Here is a 17225-nt window from a genome sequence, read left to right as displayed (position 1 = left end):
AAGAATTAATCAAAAATATATTTTGAAGTAAAAGTATACACAAATAGATTGCAAGTCTTAGAATTTGTTGAGTTCTTAATTTTTCTTGTTAAATTTCACTCACGCTTCCATCCCACACAGACCGGCTCTCTCGCTCTGCTGCTTTTTGCCATCTTTATGTTATGAATCGAACAGATTTATGCAACTTTAGCGCACAACATGGGCGGGTGCACCTTCGTTTCGTCTCTTCCACTGCGCTCTCAGCAGACAGACGTCTGGGTTTGGGTCTCTTGTCCCTTGCATTGAGGATGCCCAACCGCGACATTCAGCTGCGCCATTATGAGTAATGGAATTGGAGCCTGGAATTGTTTACTTGGGCTTTATGCGATTTATATACATATATCTCTACATATGCAGCTACATTTCTTCACATTATCTTGTTCTTGCTGCGTTTTTGTGGTGGGCAAACGGAAAACGATGTTATAATTGGCTCTGGGCAAATGGGCATATGGAAATGATTTAGATGTGGGGCCATGAAGCCATGATCGAATTTGATATTGAACTTGGTCCAAATCTAGGGAAAAGGCACTCGAAATCAGATATTTAAAAAATGTAAAAATAATTTTAAGCTGCTGAAAATATTGGTAAGTATTTAGACTCTTTTCTGGGAATCTAAAGATAGGAATCTTTGCAGTCTTTCGAGATTTGTGTGATATTTTATTATAAAACTCAATCAATTTTAATTTCTTTCCTAAGACATAAATTTCAAATAATTCCCCCAAAAGTGTTCACCCATGTCCATTCCCCTTTTCCGTTCCAAAATGTAAAGGTTCATTCAACTTCCTCCAATCAATTATTGGAAACAAAAGAACCAAAAACCAAAAACATTTATCTTTGCAATCATTCGATGGGCACCAGGCTGAAATACCTTCTTACCCTTCCCACTTGCAATCTCTTGAACAAATCTAAAACGAAATCTAATTTTTAATTGGCCCACAAGCAGCGGGACAAGCGACATTTCATGCTTATCAGCTGCCCAGGCAGTAATTAATCTACCTCCTAGCCAGAGATGCGCTCCGCTCTCTTTGCAGCCGCTCTCTTTACAGCCGCTCTCTTAAGCGCGCTCTCGCTCTTTCTCTTTCTTTGCGGCTGCGGCTGCAGCAGCTTTCGAACGAGAATCTTTGGCTTGCTCTGCTCACACACAGAATTCCCCCCGTGTATCGTATGTGCAGACTGAAACTTTCTTTCGAATGCTTTTTCTTAAAAGCAACTCGTACCTGTTGGCCGCTGCTCAGTCCGAACTCGGCACGCGACGCGTTAAGAACGTAAGAAAGAAAAGTCATAAGCCGGCTATGAGAAAAGACTCTTTTGTTCTTCATGGAAAAACTCTGCTGGTTAAGCGCACCCTTGAGGGTCAGTGAAGTGCTACAATAAACCCAAAACCAACAAAACAAAGTCACAAAGTCACAATAAAAATAAACATCAATTGTTGGACACATTTTTGTTATTGTGTCCCATGGAAAATTCTCGACTCGACTCTGAAAGTGGATAAAAAGCGAACCTCACCTTGGACAGGTATGTGAACTTTGCTGCGGTTTCCGTTGCGGTTCTGTCTGGCCTACCTCCCTCCCTCCCTCCCTCGCTCTGCCGAGCCCGCTTTGGGGGCATGCTAAAATTTAATAAGTGTTTTCCTCAAACCGTTCTTCTTGTCGCCTCTTTTTCACGCTCGTACTTTTCCGTGTGCATAGCTGTTCTTGTTGTTCGATTCGTTGATGCATTTCCCAAGCGGTGAAGGAGGGGCAGGAGCCTCTTTGGCAAAAATTCTCTTTGCTCTCTCTCTCTCTCTCTCTCTCTCTGCGTTTTTCAAAGTTTTTGCCCAACGTGTCGTGTCGGTGTCGTGTTAACGGTATTGTTTACATTGTTAATAGAACCCAGCGAGACTTGGTGGCCAGATAAATAAATAATAGAGACACACACAGAGAGAGAGAGAATTACAGTGGGAGCTAAAAGTCGCCATGCTTGAGTGCAGCTACAAGGCAGAACTGCCAAAGACCAGCAACAGAATAAAGTGCAAACAAAAGACTCAGGCAACGAACTTCTTGTCGGAGTTTTCTGGCGTAGGAAAAGGCAATGGATTTCCTCCCTACTCCTCCTCCTCCTTCCTGGCTTAATGGCTGTGGAAATGAGCAAACGAAGAGAAAAAAAAACTTTACATTTGTTTGCGTTCTTGGAATTGGCGGCCAGGCCAGTGAAATGAATTTTATTGATCAATTATTTTCTGCAAACAAAAGAAAAGGGATTGCTGGAATAGTTGTGGTCAACGCAAAGGAATGCCAAGCGCAGTGGGAAGCATTTTTCATACCTAAAAGTGCATAAATTGGGTGCATAAAGCAAGCCTCAGGGGGTTTAATGCTATTTAGATTACATTTCTAGCAGCACTTTTAATGCTTTAAATCGCTTTTAATTTATGAATTTGCATTGACACTTCTTTAGCTACATTTTCGCCCTTAAATCACACCTTAAAATGTGTCCAAAAAGTATTTCTAACCTTAACCTACACCAAACTAAACCCAAAACTGTACAGACCCCATTTAAGTGTCTTTCCCAGTTCCATGCAAATTGAAGCCAAATGAAAACATTCTCCGCAGAGCAATTAAATCGATGGACGCAGGGAAAACCAACAGCAAAATTGCTTATTTATTAGTCAAGCGAGTAGAAAACATCTTGGCAACGGCCATGCTAATGATGTAAACTAAACATTTAACTGTTAAAAGTGCCAGCAGCAGCAGCAGCAGCAACAAAAAAAACTCCCAGCACAGAGCAGAGACACGCAGAGGCAGAGGCAGAGCTCTGGCTGTGGCTCTGGCTGTGGCTGTGGCTGGGGGCAGATGAGCCAACGACAATACTTAGGTGACTTCCTAAGACTAATCAAAGCCGTTACAATGGTCACACTGGCAGCATAAAAAACGCACACACACACACACAGGGAGAGAGACAGGTTAAGAGACTGCCGTAGAGGGCACTGGGAGATTGGAGAGGCTTCAAGGGAGTGGGAATGTAGGTTGCACTGCCGCAATGGCTAAAACTGTTTGTTCCCGGGTAATTTTGTTCTTCTCATACCCTAGCAGTGGGTAATATTAATTTTCGAATATATTTTAGTGATTTTGGAGTCGAGAAAAAAAAGGTTTCTTAATATAACGATTCGTTGAACTTCATTTAAATTGAAGATCAGCCAAAGTTTGTTTCAAATTTACTGAACAATTCTTAGATGTGCCAGGGGAACATTCAATTTGGAAGAGTATTTGCAGCTTCGGCTGCCCACAGCTGGCATTTATTTCTATGTTTTTTGTCTGCTTTTTTTTGTTGTTCGAGAAATTACCGTTTCATGTTGACAAAACGCAAGAAGAGAAGAGCAGCAGCAGCAGCAGCAGCAGCAGCAGCGAGGGGAGTCCAAAGATGTAGAGGAACAAACATCAGCTTCGGGTTCAGCTTCAGCTTCGTCTTCAGCTTTGACTTTAGCTTCTGTGTGATTACAGACCTGCTTCCTAATGATCATCATTAGATAGCCAAGGGTTTTTTTGTTGTATCTTTCCCCCAACTAACTGCCTTTCAGCAGTCGCTCGGTCGGGCTCTGCTTGCAAGTTCTTTGAGCTTGACGTGACGACATGCAATTGCAAACGGCAAACCAAAGGAGAGCCAGACAGAAGCAGAATACGGCGAGGCACCAATAATATTTGATAATGAAAAGCGGAAGCTATAAAACTTGAATGTAAGACGACATTTTATGTTAGACGTTCATTAAAGCGAGGAGAGGCTGGCCCAAAGAGAATTTGCTAATTGCCTGCAATTGAAACAAAAAAAAAAAACAGAGAAGATGGAGGGGGAAGAGAGATACATAAGTCAATGAAGGGGGGGGGGGAAGTTGCTTGAGAACAACGAAGTGTAAATGCTCTACAAGGCGAGGAGTTAATGGCGCCAATTCTGATTCCACGATTGTAATAAACTCTGCACTAGATAAAAACTAAATTGTTGGGCCCAACATCTTCTTTGAAACTTACAAAAACAGCGATTTGATTTCGATCCTTCGATGCCGGCACACCCCACCCCATCTTCTCCAAGCCTTTGGCAAATCTTGAATTATACACACAAAAAAAAGGCACTACCGCTATCGAATATCAAATGAATGGTTAATCGCTGCCCCTTGGCACTCCAAAATTTGATTATCCGTGGGCAGGCGGCACTGAGCTTGGCTCAAGGTCGAAAAAAGTATCTTGTATCTGAGGACGAAGCGGAGAACGCTCCTTTCAAGTAGAGCGCGCTCGCTGCCAGGCCACATTAGCAACATCTGATATGCCCAAAACAAAACAAAACAAAAAAGAGAGCTGCAAGTCTGCCAGCATGCCAAGCACTTAAGGCTGTGGCTGGGGCAAGCAAAAGATAGCCCGCACGTAATCTGATATTGAGAACGGTGAGGCAACAGCAGCAAAAAACTGAACCAACTGCAGCTACAGCGCCTAGCCAAAGGCCTGTCCATATGTGGAGAGTTTTCTTTCTTTTATCCGAATGGCATCCGCGGCAGCCTCAGGCTCCAGCAAAGACAGTGGACAAGAGTTCCATCTGAGTGCACAGGCAACCAGAGAATGAATGGCAAATGGTGTGAGTTGACATTAGGTTACATATATGGGGGAGGAGACATTGCTCCAAAAGGAGGTACTTGAGAAACCTTCAAAAATAGTTCTAAATACACAAATAAGTTTGAGTTAAGCTACAGAAAAACTCAAAGAGGCGTAAACTTTCCTTAGAAAGAGACATCCATTCTCTTTCCTCCACAATAAACTCCCCACAATGCACTCTTTCATTGGCTACCGAAGGGCCAGCGGCTATCCAAAATGCATTTCCCATCGAGAAGTGGAATTTTAGAACCCATTCATTTGCTTCTAATTAAGCCCCCAAGCAGTCAACTCTAAGTGCCATTAGAACACAAAGCGATGATAAAAATGTTTATGGCTTGTCGTGGATTCCAACTTTCAAACTGCCCCCGTGTCCCAAGACCCGACTGCAGTCTGCGGACAGTCCTCAGGTTATTTATCAGAACTGTCAGCGGACCATAAATTCCGACGACTTTTGTCACCACCTTTTATGGCCTAAAGAGGCAACAACCAATAAAACATACAAATTTGGCTATGCGTTACATAACGGTGCTTCTCCTGCCCAACTTGTTTACCAGACGACACCTTGACAAATGTGCCCGGAAAGAGGCAAAAATATTCGACACAAAAAACACAAAACGCAACAATTTGCATCGAAACTGAAATGGAAATGTACGGAGAACAGACTTGCAGCAGAGTCAGCTGCACTTTTATGGTGCATTGTCTTGCAGCAATAGAAAGCAAACAAAAAAGTGTATAAGGAAGAGGGGAATCTCCACAATTGTAACAAAAAAAGTCAGAACAAGTTTGCCGCAAAACTTTGGACGGTCGTTGGCTTCAACTCAAACTTAGAGATGTGCAGAAACGACAGAGGATCATCAGCGTGCGAGGAATATCTGTGGAATTTTTGTGGAATTTGTAGAGTTATTTATGTGTGAAGAATGCTTGGTAGCGCTTAGGGATAATAATTCATCAATTAATTGAGTAAATTAGGTTCCTTTAGGACAAAGAGCTCTGCTCAAATCAGTTACCCTCTCCTCTCGTGATCCACACACGACCATCTCTAGCGCCAGCTTGTGCTCCAAGTACGTCGAAATGCGCCTCTATATTAATCGCCGGCTGTCATGTTGACAATTTTATTGTGCTGCCCCAAACTCACGAAACAATCATTCACAGACCAGGCCAAGACCGGGCGACATCGAGTTGCCAAAAAGTGTACTTAAAGGTATTAAGAACTTTCAGTTCATCGATTCGTTTGGGGCCATTGTCGGGGTTTGTTGGGTTTTTCTTTTGTGAAAGGTGCTATTGCTGGACGACACAGAAACCTTTCCCAGTTTTGAAGTTTTCTGCTGGCCACAATCGTGCTGCCCGTTCTAGTTTCATTAGAGAGCAGGAGATGTCGGGAGGCGACTTTCACCTGATCCGCGTTTCGTTTTTGGGCATGTGAGGTTCGGGCCACACTCGGCAGATACAACTCTAATTAAGAAACGAACTAAGTGTTACTTCATCCCAAGTTTACGGCTAGAAATTCAATTAACTTTTATGGAAACGAAGCCACAACTGGGGGAGCAGCAAGAAGGAGAAGGAAGCATTGTTTCAGTTGCTAGCTATGGGTGATGGCAATTTGAGGAGCGACTCCTAAGCCACTGCTCTAGTCAGCCTGCCAGCACATATCTCCGCCTCCAGTCAACTCCCATCTTCCTGCCTTGTCTGGAGCTGCTTCCGAGAATCACAAATTAACATAAATGACATCCACACCTCTCACTCGTGTAAATGTAAAGCACAATCTCTTCCTCCTGGAGCATTTAGTCTTCGTTCCGCACAAGCAGCGGAGCAACACCTCTGTCATTCTCATTCTCATAGTCATTCCTGGCCTGCCCTGCACTGCCCTGGCCTGTGCCTCCTTTTCATTTAACAACTTCCGCTTGTGCAGGCAAAACTCAAGGAACAAGAACGAACGCGATCTGTGCAATCGCTGATGATGAGGTGCATAAGCGACGCCCATTTATTGAGCCCTCGCGGGCTCTAATAACTTCTGCCTTCTCCGCTGCTCACAGATCGAATCGTTAAGTGAGCGAGAGAGAGAGAGGGATGCAGCGCAGGCAGCAGAGAGCGGGCAGACGCAGCGCAGCCATCGGAGAGAGAGGGACACACAGCCAGCAGAGAGCGGGAACACACAGTCTTCGCGGAGAGAGAGAGAGAGAGAGAGGAGGCAGCGAGAGCAAGAGAAGTACCGCAACAAGCAGAGGTCGCATCAATTGAGTTGGACATGAAAATTGTTCAAGCTTCTTCGTGCTCGTTCCCTCGTCCCCCCTCTTCTTCGGCCTATTCTTCGTTGTACTTTTTGTTTCTTTGCTCTTTTACTTGCTGTGTGGTTCGCAGCATATTTAATGAGCCACACATGATGATGCCTCTGACAGGCTGTAGGCCAGTCTTTATACGCTTCTTCTTGTCTCAGTTTTTTGTTGCCTTGTAATGTAGTTTGGCATGTGCTTTATTTAGAAATAATTTCTTTTACCACGGCTATGCGAAGTATTGCCAAATTTATTCAAAGACGCAGACGTGTTGGAATTTCTTCAATTATAAAATGACACAAATTTCACTCTATGATGCAGCCGCAGGTGTACATATGAATGTTTGTACATCAAGAGGAATAAAATGGGTACTTTTAGCACTGATAACCAGAAAAAACTCCAGTTATAAATACAATTAATAGTCCAAACAAATTCTAGCTGGACTCCCTGTGGTGTTTTCTTTGCACTAGAAACTCAATCAAAACTTATCCCTAAAGCCATGCATAAATATTATCGTGCATCTATGTCTATTGTTAGATAAAAACTCGACTTTTGTAGTCTTGTTTAGTCATTGGCACGGCACGTTCAATACTCACAGACTTCGATTTGTATTCGTGTTCTTGGACAATTTGCAAAAGTGAAAATCTGCCTCTCTCTGGTCTCCATTGTTATGGGATTTGTTTTCAGCCTGAGCAAGAGCATTTACATAATCTCAAGTGCTGGTTGTGCGCCGATGTGCTCGGTGAAAGTTGTTACAAATGATTAGCTTAGAATGCGCCCAAAAATATGCCCAGTAGCCCCCAACCAAACCCAAACAGCGAGAAAAACTCCAAAAAAAAAAAAAAACCAAAGCCAGGTTTTGCCTTTCACAAATCAACGTCCGAATATGGAGGAGGCGGCGTTGCTCTCCATCGCCTCGCCAAATGCTGGATAAATAAATCTGTCAGTGGGGCGTTGCTACTGTGTCAAATAGTCTGGACGGAGCCAAACAAAGTATCTATCAGATACAAATGCCCAATGCCCAATGCCCAATTTTATTGTTGCCGAATCGATGTCACGGCACGGAGTTCGACTTCCAGCAACAGCAACAGCCACAAAATAAAAACAATTTATTGCCATCGAAAACTCTTTTCTTATTGTCAAACATTTGCGGCGATTTGGGACAGTCAAACTAGTTAATTGGGTTGATTGCTTTCAATGGTAGCAAAAGATATCTTCACTTCAAGTGGAGGAATCTTGTCGGGGAGAAATTGTAGTTTCTGTGTTTCTGCTGGAGTTTAATTGATTAGATTTAAATCTATTAGAATATAATCGATTATGCTTTTTATTATTACATTTAATGACCTGTAGTTTCCCCTCTCTGCGCTTTGCCATTTGATTCCTTTCGTTTCCTTTCTTTATTCTGCTTAGATTTTATCGACTCCTTTCATGTTTCTCCTGTGGTTTTGACCCCCTTCTAGTAGACCCACTCACAATCTCAGTTACTTCCTTTTAATATTCATTTTTTATTGGTTCTTTCACGGTATGACTTTTGTTTAATATTTTCCGCATATTATTTTAGTGTTTTTTTGTTGTAATTTGTCCGTAACTTTAATTGCTTTTCTTTCGATAAAAATCGCATCTTTAATCCAGAATTTATTGACTCACTTCCCTCCTGTCACTATCTGTTACTTCCTTTATATTTTATTGTTTTTTTATGGTCCTTCTCGACATGACATTTATTTACTATTTCCGCATATTTTTTAGGTTTTTATTAGTATTTTTTTGTATTGTTTTAATTCCTTTTTTATTGATTATTTATTTTCTTTCCCAATTTATCCAAATCAAAATCTTTTCACAGCATTCCACGCATTTCTTAAGGCAAAAAGAAGAAATAAATCTTCTCCGCCACACTCCTTTTGTTCAAAATGTTCTTTCTTTTCCTTTTACTTTGGCATTGTCAAATGTCTCTGGGCTGACTTTCATTTTGGCTTAAATTTAATGAAACCGAAACCTCAAAAAACTCTTAATTTCTTTCACTATCTTTGGCACGCAAACTGGGTTAATGAAATCGAGAAAACTGAATGAGCATTTTCATTGTGATTAACTAATCGGTGGCATCCACACCATAATCTCAATCTCAACACTTTCGCTGCGACCCTCGGGGGCTACCGAAATAGCTCCATAAATGACTTGATTAATTTCGTACCGTGTATGATGGTCATGCCAAAAAAAGAACAAATAAATAAAGTTGTCTGGGCGTAATTGCTTGGCCCCATTATGGAGGTTCTTTGGACACCTGAGTGGCATTTGTGTGCTCCCACAGCCGCGCTTTCTTCTGGTTTTCTTCTGTGGTTTGGGGCCTTTGTCTTTGCTTTTGTAATTACAGTAATTTATATATGAGGCTTACACACACACACACACTTCTAGATTCTTCTGCCCGATTGCGGCTGCGTTGCGCGCTTGTTTTTTCCATGAAAATTATGGAATTATGTTGCGCCCACAGCCCCGGCCCAGATGCAAATCGCCGCTGAAAAATCTGTAATTAAGTTGTTTGGGAAGAAAATCTCTCACTGCAATTTCAGGCCCTAGGCCAAGTCACTCTCTCCTCTACCGCAAAGTGAGAGAGAGAGAGAGAGAGATTTCACTCCATCTTCACTCCATTTTCATCTCAGTCTCATCGCACTCCTGTAATTTTCAGCGTTCTAATCTGCCTGCTTTTCATGGCCAAGTACACGACGTTTGGCATGCAAATGAGCCACAGCTCAATTTCGATTAAAATCAAACACTAAAAGCAGCAGAAGAACCCCAAACACCAAATAAAACTCAACTGCAACTGATTTACTGTGTGAAACTGAAATTCGTTTCTTTTTTTCTACGTCTGTTTTGGGTTTTTTGTGAAAGTTTCTGCGCTGCGACTGCTTGACATTCAGATAATGCCTTGATTAAAACTTGTCATGAGAACGAACAGAACAGAGCGGAGTCCAAATTGTGCAAGGCCAAGTCGGTTCACAGCGGCTATGCAAAGACACCGAGCTCCAATTAAGCGAAGAAGCCGCTGCCAAGTCATGCCTGAGCACTTCCACCACTAGAGGGTGTTCCAAGATATCAATTATTGCTATTCATAAAAGTTGCACAAGAGTTGAGCCACAAGAGGTGCCATTTGAATGAGAATTTTGTCCAACTAATTATAATTATTAAAATATTTTATTTGCATTTATTTATTGTATGTTTTGCTTGCTAAATCGATGTTCAACTTCACTCTTCAGCTCCAAGTTCTATGTTGTCCCTAGAGTATCCCCTCGTCGGCTCTCTTCCACACACAAATACTCTTACATTGTTGCCTCTTCCCCTGGCCATGTTGCATTTGCATGTTAGTAAGTTTTCGCCTGCTAATCACGTTCTTAATGAAAGTGCATGCAGTCCACGAGAGCTCAGCAAGAGAGTTGGTTCTTAGCTGGCTGTTGGCTGGTTCTTGGCTTTCCTTGACTTGCCTCGAGTTGCCTTTTAGTTGCTGAACAACATTGACTGGTGGCCAGAAGTCTGCTACGTTCTGCGACTTGATCTTTCGCTGGCAATGACCGCCATTTGGCTTTGGTTTTATTTGATTTTCATGTTTGTTGTTTGCCTGTTTGGTTGCTTGTTTGTTTCTTTGTTTTTACATGCAACTATCGTCTGGCCAGGACCAGTTCTCTCTCTCTCTCTTGTGAGTTCCAGCCTCTGATTTTGATTTATATTATTTATGACGTCGGCTCTGCTGTCTCTTTCCCTCTCGCAGTTCTACTTTGCCGCGTATTTATTGATAAGTTTTGGCATCATTTCCGTTCGCAGGCACAGCACACTTCTTTCTGGCACACTTCTATTTCTGTACGCCAAGTATTAGTTGCAAAACTCGGGCGCTTCTACATATGTAAATGAACTCATAAACTTGTGTGAAAATACTCGTCCGGGAGTCGCTCTCTTTCTCTGTGTGTCTCTGTTTTATTTCAAGCTATTTCTGGCGGCAGTTTTCCTTGGAGTGGTTCCCATCGAGAGTTTAAGACTTTTGCTGCGGGAGGCTGATTGGGATATGTTTTATCCATCTTATTTCTAGCTAATTGATGGCTGCACCTTCTCCCACACTCTCATTTTCCACCGCTAATCGGTTCATTCAAATAACGTTAATTACCCCCCAGCCAACCTGTTGCCTGGTTTTTTTTGGTTACTTTTCTTTTATTATACAACATTTGCCGCGCTAATGGCAGTCACTTAACCAACACCCCACCATTTGTTCACTCTTTGCAGCTGCTCAAACGGCTGCTTTCATATGGTTCATTAAAAGTGTGGCAGAACTTTGGCATCAACCCAAGCCACGACAACGACCTGTAGCATTGTGCGGGTAATTTGCTAGGCTTGGCTTCATTTGGTCTACGGAGTGAGCAGCAGCAGCAGCAGCAGAGGAGCAGCGTTGTCATTCGAAAGTTGCCGCTGCGTGACACACATTTTACGCATTAGACTTGCAGTTGGACGCTGCCAGAGCCAGACAAGTTGGAGCTGCCCTGCCAGCAACAAAAACGAAAAACAGACAAAAGGAGAAGGAGCTGGAGACGGGCTTAGACTTAGGCTATAGCCCCCAGACCCACAATCGGTTCTGTTGCATTATTCATGCTCTTCTTGCACCGCTGCGACGCTGAAGCAACGGGAACGAGAACCAGCACCACCATCAACATCATTCGACCCATGGAAACAAAGATGACGCTGCGCTTAGTCAGCATATTGTCGGCGGCGGCATTAGTTTTCCTCTGGCCCGCACAGCTGGATGCATTTATCACACCGAATACAGGTGAGTCGATCGTAGAATAATGTCTGTGAAATGTATGGCAATGGAGTAAAGATAAGTCCACCAGCCAGCAGCCTTGGAGTGCCAAAGTGGAGTGGAACGCATGGCTGAGCGACTCTAAAGTGCGTTGCCATTAATAAACAAATTAGAAGATGAGAAAAACAAGAAATTGTTTTGATGGGAAAAAGCATGTGATTACTGTTTGCAGCCTCAAGGCAGCTTCTGCTATTTGCAAACTGAATTGAAAAGGAACTTAGAAAGGGAACCACTTTGCTTCAGTTGATGTACTGAGAGTGAGGCACAAAAGGACTCCATTAGGTCTCCATAATCAGCGTGTAATAGAGTCAGAAATAGGCCCAGGAAATTGTGAAACCAAAGGCCATGAGGATGCCCTTTCTAGCCACTAATCAATCTTCGATCTCTTTTGCTTTTCCTGCTTCAAACATACATTACATTTCCTTCAGGCTGCCACCACAATGGCACTTGGTTCGCTGACAAATCGGTGGTGCCCAGCATGGAGAAATGCCTCAGTTGTCAGTGCAATCGCAAGACACTCGTCTGCCGCCTCAAGGTCTGCCCGGAGATGCCCATGCCACCGCCCAGAGGCTGTGTGGTAGTCCAAAAGAAAAGCAGCTGCTGTCCATATTTGAGCTGTGCGCGCCTCGATGCGTTCTACAAGATACCCACCAAGCGTCGCATCATCGCCTACTTGGATCACTATGAGCGGGAGTCCATAGATCGAGTGGTCAATGATAATATGCTGCAGCGACGATCAGATGATTCGGATACGGATTTGTTTGGTGAGTGAACAAAGAGCGAAGCTCAGGGGGAAAAATATCGAAAATTAAATGCTGTATCCCTGCAGTTTGTGTCAAGAATGGAACTGTGTACAAGTCGGGCTCGGCCATGTCCTCGTCGAATTTGTGCAGCTATTGCTATTGCATAGGTAAGAGTACTGCGGTTTTAATTTATTTTTAAAACTAATTTGAAATATCTCAACAGGCGGCACCGAGAAGTGCGTCAAGCCCAAGTGCATGCTGCCTGTCGATGGCTGCAAACCGATTTTTGTGGACTCCACCTGCTGTCCCGTGCGCTACGATTGCAGCAGCAAAATGTCCGGCAAATCCTCGCAGGAGGTGCGCTATCGCAAGACCTCCAATAAGCATTTCCAGCGCATGTCCCAGCGCCTGCAGCGCAATCGTGGCTGCACCGTCGGCTCCCAGTTCTATGCGGAGGGGCAAAAGATGCGCTCGGATGTGGACAGGCCGTGTGACATTTGCTTCTGCATACGCGGCACGCGTCGCTGTGCACCCAAAAAGTGTTCCCCAGCGCTGAAGAATTGCATTCCGGTGGTGCCCAAGGGGCAGTGTTGCCCCTCCAGCTATGACTGTGGCAGCCAGCGGGATTATCGCAGGTCCCACAATTCGCGGCAGTTTAATCTCTACAACATGCTCTTTGGCAAGGAGGAGCAGCAGGTGGAGGCGGTGGCCAATGCAGCGATAATACCACAAAACTTCATGGCGGAACGCTATCCACACGATCGTCATCCGACCAGAGCGTCGGCTGGGGATCCTGTGCAGGCAAGCAGCGAGAAGAGCATTTTGGACACGCTGCGTGAGGGCCTGGAGTTCATTGATGGCAACAACAACCAAATGTTGGCCAATAATCTCGATTTGGTGGGTCTGCGAACCACAGCCGCACCAGCCACCACGCGCGAGGAGTCCACAGAGGAGCTTAGCAGCTCGACGACGGCGCTGAGCTTTCTCGATCTGCTCTTGGGTCCCAGCACAGAGAGCGGGCAGCAGACGCCTTCAGAGACAACCACCACCAAGAACACACTCTCCTGGATGGACATACTCCTAGGTCCCGATGAGGAGGAGCTGCCACCGCTCACCGAATCCTACGTAGAGTCCAGCACAGTCTCGAGCCAGCCGGAGGAGCAGAGCTCAACCTTAAACAGCATCAAACGCATTGCAGACGACTTCGATGAGCAGCTGGACAGTTCAGGCATTGCCGTGGGTGAACTGCCAGCCGAGGCACAGCACATGGGACTGACCAACGCCGGCATTTGGCCGAGTGCAAGCCAAGAGATTGAGCCACCGCCCAAAGAGGAGCCCAGTCTGCTGAATGTCTTTATGGATGGACTGTCGGGCATGCTGGAAGAATCCAACAATGAGACCAGCACAACAACAACCACTAGAAAACCAACAACAACAAGCACAGTGCGACCTGCGCCCATGTTCCGTCCACTACCTAGCCACAAGCTGACCCACAATCGCATCAATTCGAAGCTGGCAAATCTAACAGTGACACCGCCCATGCTGGTGGTGACCAGCAAGTATGGACATCATGTGACACACCGACTTAGCACAACAACCACAAGACAGCCAACAACAACAACCACCAAGAGAGCCACAACCACAGCAAAGCCAACGCCGGCGCCGACAACAGCGAAATCAAAGCCCAAAACCACGCGAAGAACAGTGACAACAACCAAGGCAACAACTACAACAACTACAACAACAACAACAACAACAACCGAGAGACCCACAACAACAACAACAACAGAAAGACCCACAACAACAACAACGATTCCAACAACAACAATGAGAACCAACAACAAAGCGAAATCAAAGCCCAAAATCAAAGCGCCGCCGCCATACATCACGAGCACCTCGAAGCCTTTGGAGATCAAAACGAATCCCACAATTTTGGAAGCGGAACCACTGGACTCCAATGCGGAACCCACACTGCCGCCCAGTCTGCCCAATCTGAAGATTATTCCCTTTCTGCCAACGGATGCCGTGGAAACGGTGCCACAGGAGAGCGGCGGCTACCCAAACGGCGGCTTCTATCAGAATCCTCTTCCGAATCCTTCGCAAATAGCCTCGGATAAAATGGATGTTGTCAGCTATGAAACTGCCGACGATGCGGTACAGGTGGCGCTGTATGCCCAACCAAACCCCGATCAGGCTGCCTACAAGTACAAATTCAATGTGGAAGTGCCCGCGGTGGAGCCAGCCCCCGAGCCAGTCGTCCATGTGGGTGGACAGTACCAAGGCAGTGCGGCATATGTCAAGTTTGACTTTGATCAGCAGGTGGTGCCACCGGCACACAGCGGCTTCTCGCCACCCACCGAGACGGAGGGTGGCTTTATGCCCAAGGAACCGCTGGTCATCGATGGCGAAGTGCTGCAGGAACATGTCACGTCCAGTGTGCTGAATGCTCTGGCCGATAGTTATCATGTGACGCAGCATATAATCGATATAACAACGGGAGCAGGGGAGCAGGGTAACGATACTTCAGCGATAGGTGAGTTCAATTGGGGGTAGAAATTATTTTGTATCTTTATATTTATCATTTTTATTTTTAATTTACTTATTATTTTTTTCATTAGTTTTATTTTATTTTTTAGTTTTTAGTTTTATTTGTTAATTTCTTAAATTTATTTTTTATTTATTTTTTATTATATTTATTTATTTATATTTTTTATCGATTTATTCATTTATATTTATTATGCATTGATTTGTTCATTTATATTTATTTATAATCTTTTTTTTCCATTTATTTTATTGATTTATTCAGTCATTTATTTATTTTTTATCATTAATTTGTTTTTATTTATTTGATAATTCATTTATGTATCTATGGACTTTTCTTTTACAGAAATAACCACACCAGATCCCTTCAAGGATGTCATTCACACTGAACCGCCGCCCAATCTGCACGCACTAATCGAGGATAAAGCGAACAAGCAACCAATTGAAGAACACATTGAAACCGTCACTTACAGCATCAGCAACGCAACAGTCAGTGCCTCCACACCCTCCTCGGGCTCCTCCACAGCGGAAAAGCAACTACCGCTCATGGATAAATTCGAAATCAATAAATTAGATAAGCTCTTGGATGAGCTGCTGGGCATGGAGCTGCCTAAGGCAGCAGCAGCGGCAGTTGTCAGCAGCACTGTGCCGCCCTTCAAGCAGATGCCAGACAAGAGTACACAGACAACAACAACAACAAAAACAACAACATCCCCTGCATCCCCAACAACAACAACGACGATAAGCAGTACAACGACAAACCCCACCAGTAGCACCAGTGCCAGCACCACAGCACGACCAACGACAACGACACGTGGCACAAACAAAAAGGGCAACAGTAAAACGAAAACCAAACAATCTACGGGCAATAGACGCAATCCGGGGCCAAGTAGAACAAAAATCCAAACAACCACGCGTCGAACTTTGGTCAACAAGAGTACGATGCCAGCAACAGTAACGCGGGTAACCACACGAGTGCCCCAAACAACAACAACGACAACAACGAGAGCTGCAGTTGAATCTACAACTATAACAGCAGCAGCAACGAGCACTATGCATCCATTTTTAAATTCACCATTCGACAAATTACCGTTCATGGACACCAGCTATGAGGTGAGACCGCACAGATTGCAGCCGCAGCAGCAGCAGGTCGAGCCAACGGAGCAACAATTCCACCATTACCAGCATGCACCGAGTACGACACCCACACCGACAACATCCACAACGGAAGAGACTCCACGCTCAGCAGAGAGGGAGAGAGAGCGTGAGCGGGAGAGGGACAGAGGAAGCAGCGATGAGAGCCCCATGGATCCCATGGGCATGCTGAAACTGGCAGGATGCAACATTTATGGCCGCATGTATCGCGTCGGTCGGATTATCGTCGAATTATCCAGCCAATGCCTGGAATGCAAGTGCACTGAAGTGGGGGTCAAGTGTGGCCCATTAGACTGTTAATTTACAACTTAATTTAGTGTTTAGATTTTAGCACTTGGAAGCTTAACATTTTAAAAGTGAATCATCCCCCGCGAGAGTGTATGGCAGTTAGGTTTCAGTTCATAAAGTCCGTCCGTAAGTTGTATTGGTAATTCATAGCTGTAACTAATTAAGGGGTAGAATAAGCTTAACTACTAAATTGTATTATACAAATAAATATATGAAATATGAATTGATTTATCATACAAATAAATAATATATAAATCTATAATATATAATAATATATTTAATATTTAATAATTTCAATACTCGTGAGCTGGCTGTACAATTTTGGTTTTCCTTTTTCAATTGCGAAATCAGTTAGCCGCTCGATGGTTTTATTTATGCGTGTGTGAATAAATAAGAGTGTAGGTGTTTCTGAGCGATTGCGATAGTGTGTGTGGGTATTTATGAAGGTGAGGTGTCACAGAAAGTACGCTCTCTTACTCTGTGTGCATAGCTAGCCCACCCTCACCCCTCCCATGCTCAACTTGCATTAGAGAGAGCGCGGAAGATCTGTCTTTGGATTGCCTCCCCCTACAAATGTGACACCTTGTTAAGAGAGCGCCCACGCTTGCGGTATTTTCTCTCTTTTCATTTTACGCCTCCTTTACCCAACCAAAAATACTTGAACCACCACATTTTGCAGGCTCAAAAATTTCACACATCAAAAATTACGATCAAAGAAAAACAGAAATACAAAATTATCACA

General features: G+C 44.1%; 1 protein-coding gene across 1 annotated transcript; it reads left to right on the top strand.

Moving 5' to 3' along the window:
- The first annotated feature begins 1284 nt into the window (after positions 1 to 1284).
- On the top strand, positions 1285 to 16678 carry LOC117581818 (mucin-5AC). Its single transcript, XM_034269262.1, has 6 exons — positions 1285 to 1554; positions 11186 to 11723; positions 12185 to 12520; positions 12586 to 12666; positions 12723 to 15032; positions 15387 to 16678. Exons 2-6 carry the CDS (start codon positions 11546 to 11548, stop codon positions 16493 to 16495), a joined length of 4014 nt encoding a protein of 1337 aa, XP_034125153.1. The 5' UTR covers positions 1285 to 1554; positions 11186 to 11545; the 3' UTR covers positions 16496 to 16678.
- Positions 16679 to 17225: the final 547 nt, after the last annotated feature.

The sequence above is a fragment of the Drosophila guanche genome, unplaced genomic scaffold, assembly GCF_900245975.1.
Source record: "Drosophila guanche unplaced genomic scaffold, DGUA_6, whole genome shotgun sequence".
NCBI classification, from domain to species: domain Eukaryota; kingdom Metazoa; phylum Arthropoda; class Insecta; order Diptera; family Drosophilidae; genus Drosophila; species Drosophila guanche.
The sequence above is the reverse complement of the archived record's forward strand: the minus strand, read 5'-3'. Positions and strand labels throughout refer to the sequence as shown.

Excerpts from the sequence above, each read along its gene's own strand:
- LOC117581818 (XM_034269262.1), top strand. The coding sequence starts at position 11,546 with ATGCTCTTCTTGCACCGCTGCGACGCTGAAGCAACGGGAACGAGAACC. Across the intron at positions 11,724-12,184 it reads ATTTATCACACCGAATACAG|GCTGCCACCACAATGGCACT; the intron begins GTGAGTCGATCG and ends CATTTCCTTCAG. Across the intron at positions 12,521-12,585 it reads TTCGGATACGGATTTGTTTG|TTTGTGTCAAGAATGGAACT; the intron begins GTGAGTGAACAA and ends GTATCCCTGCAG.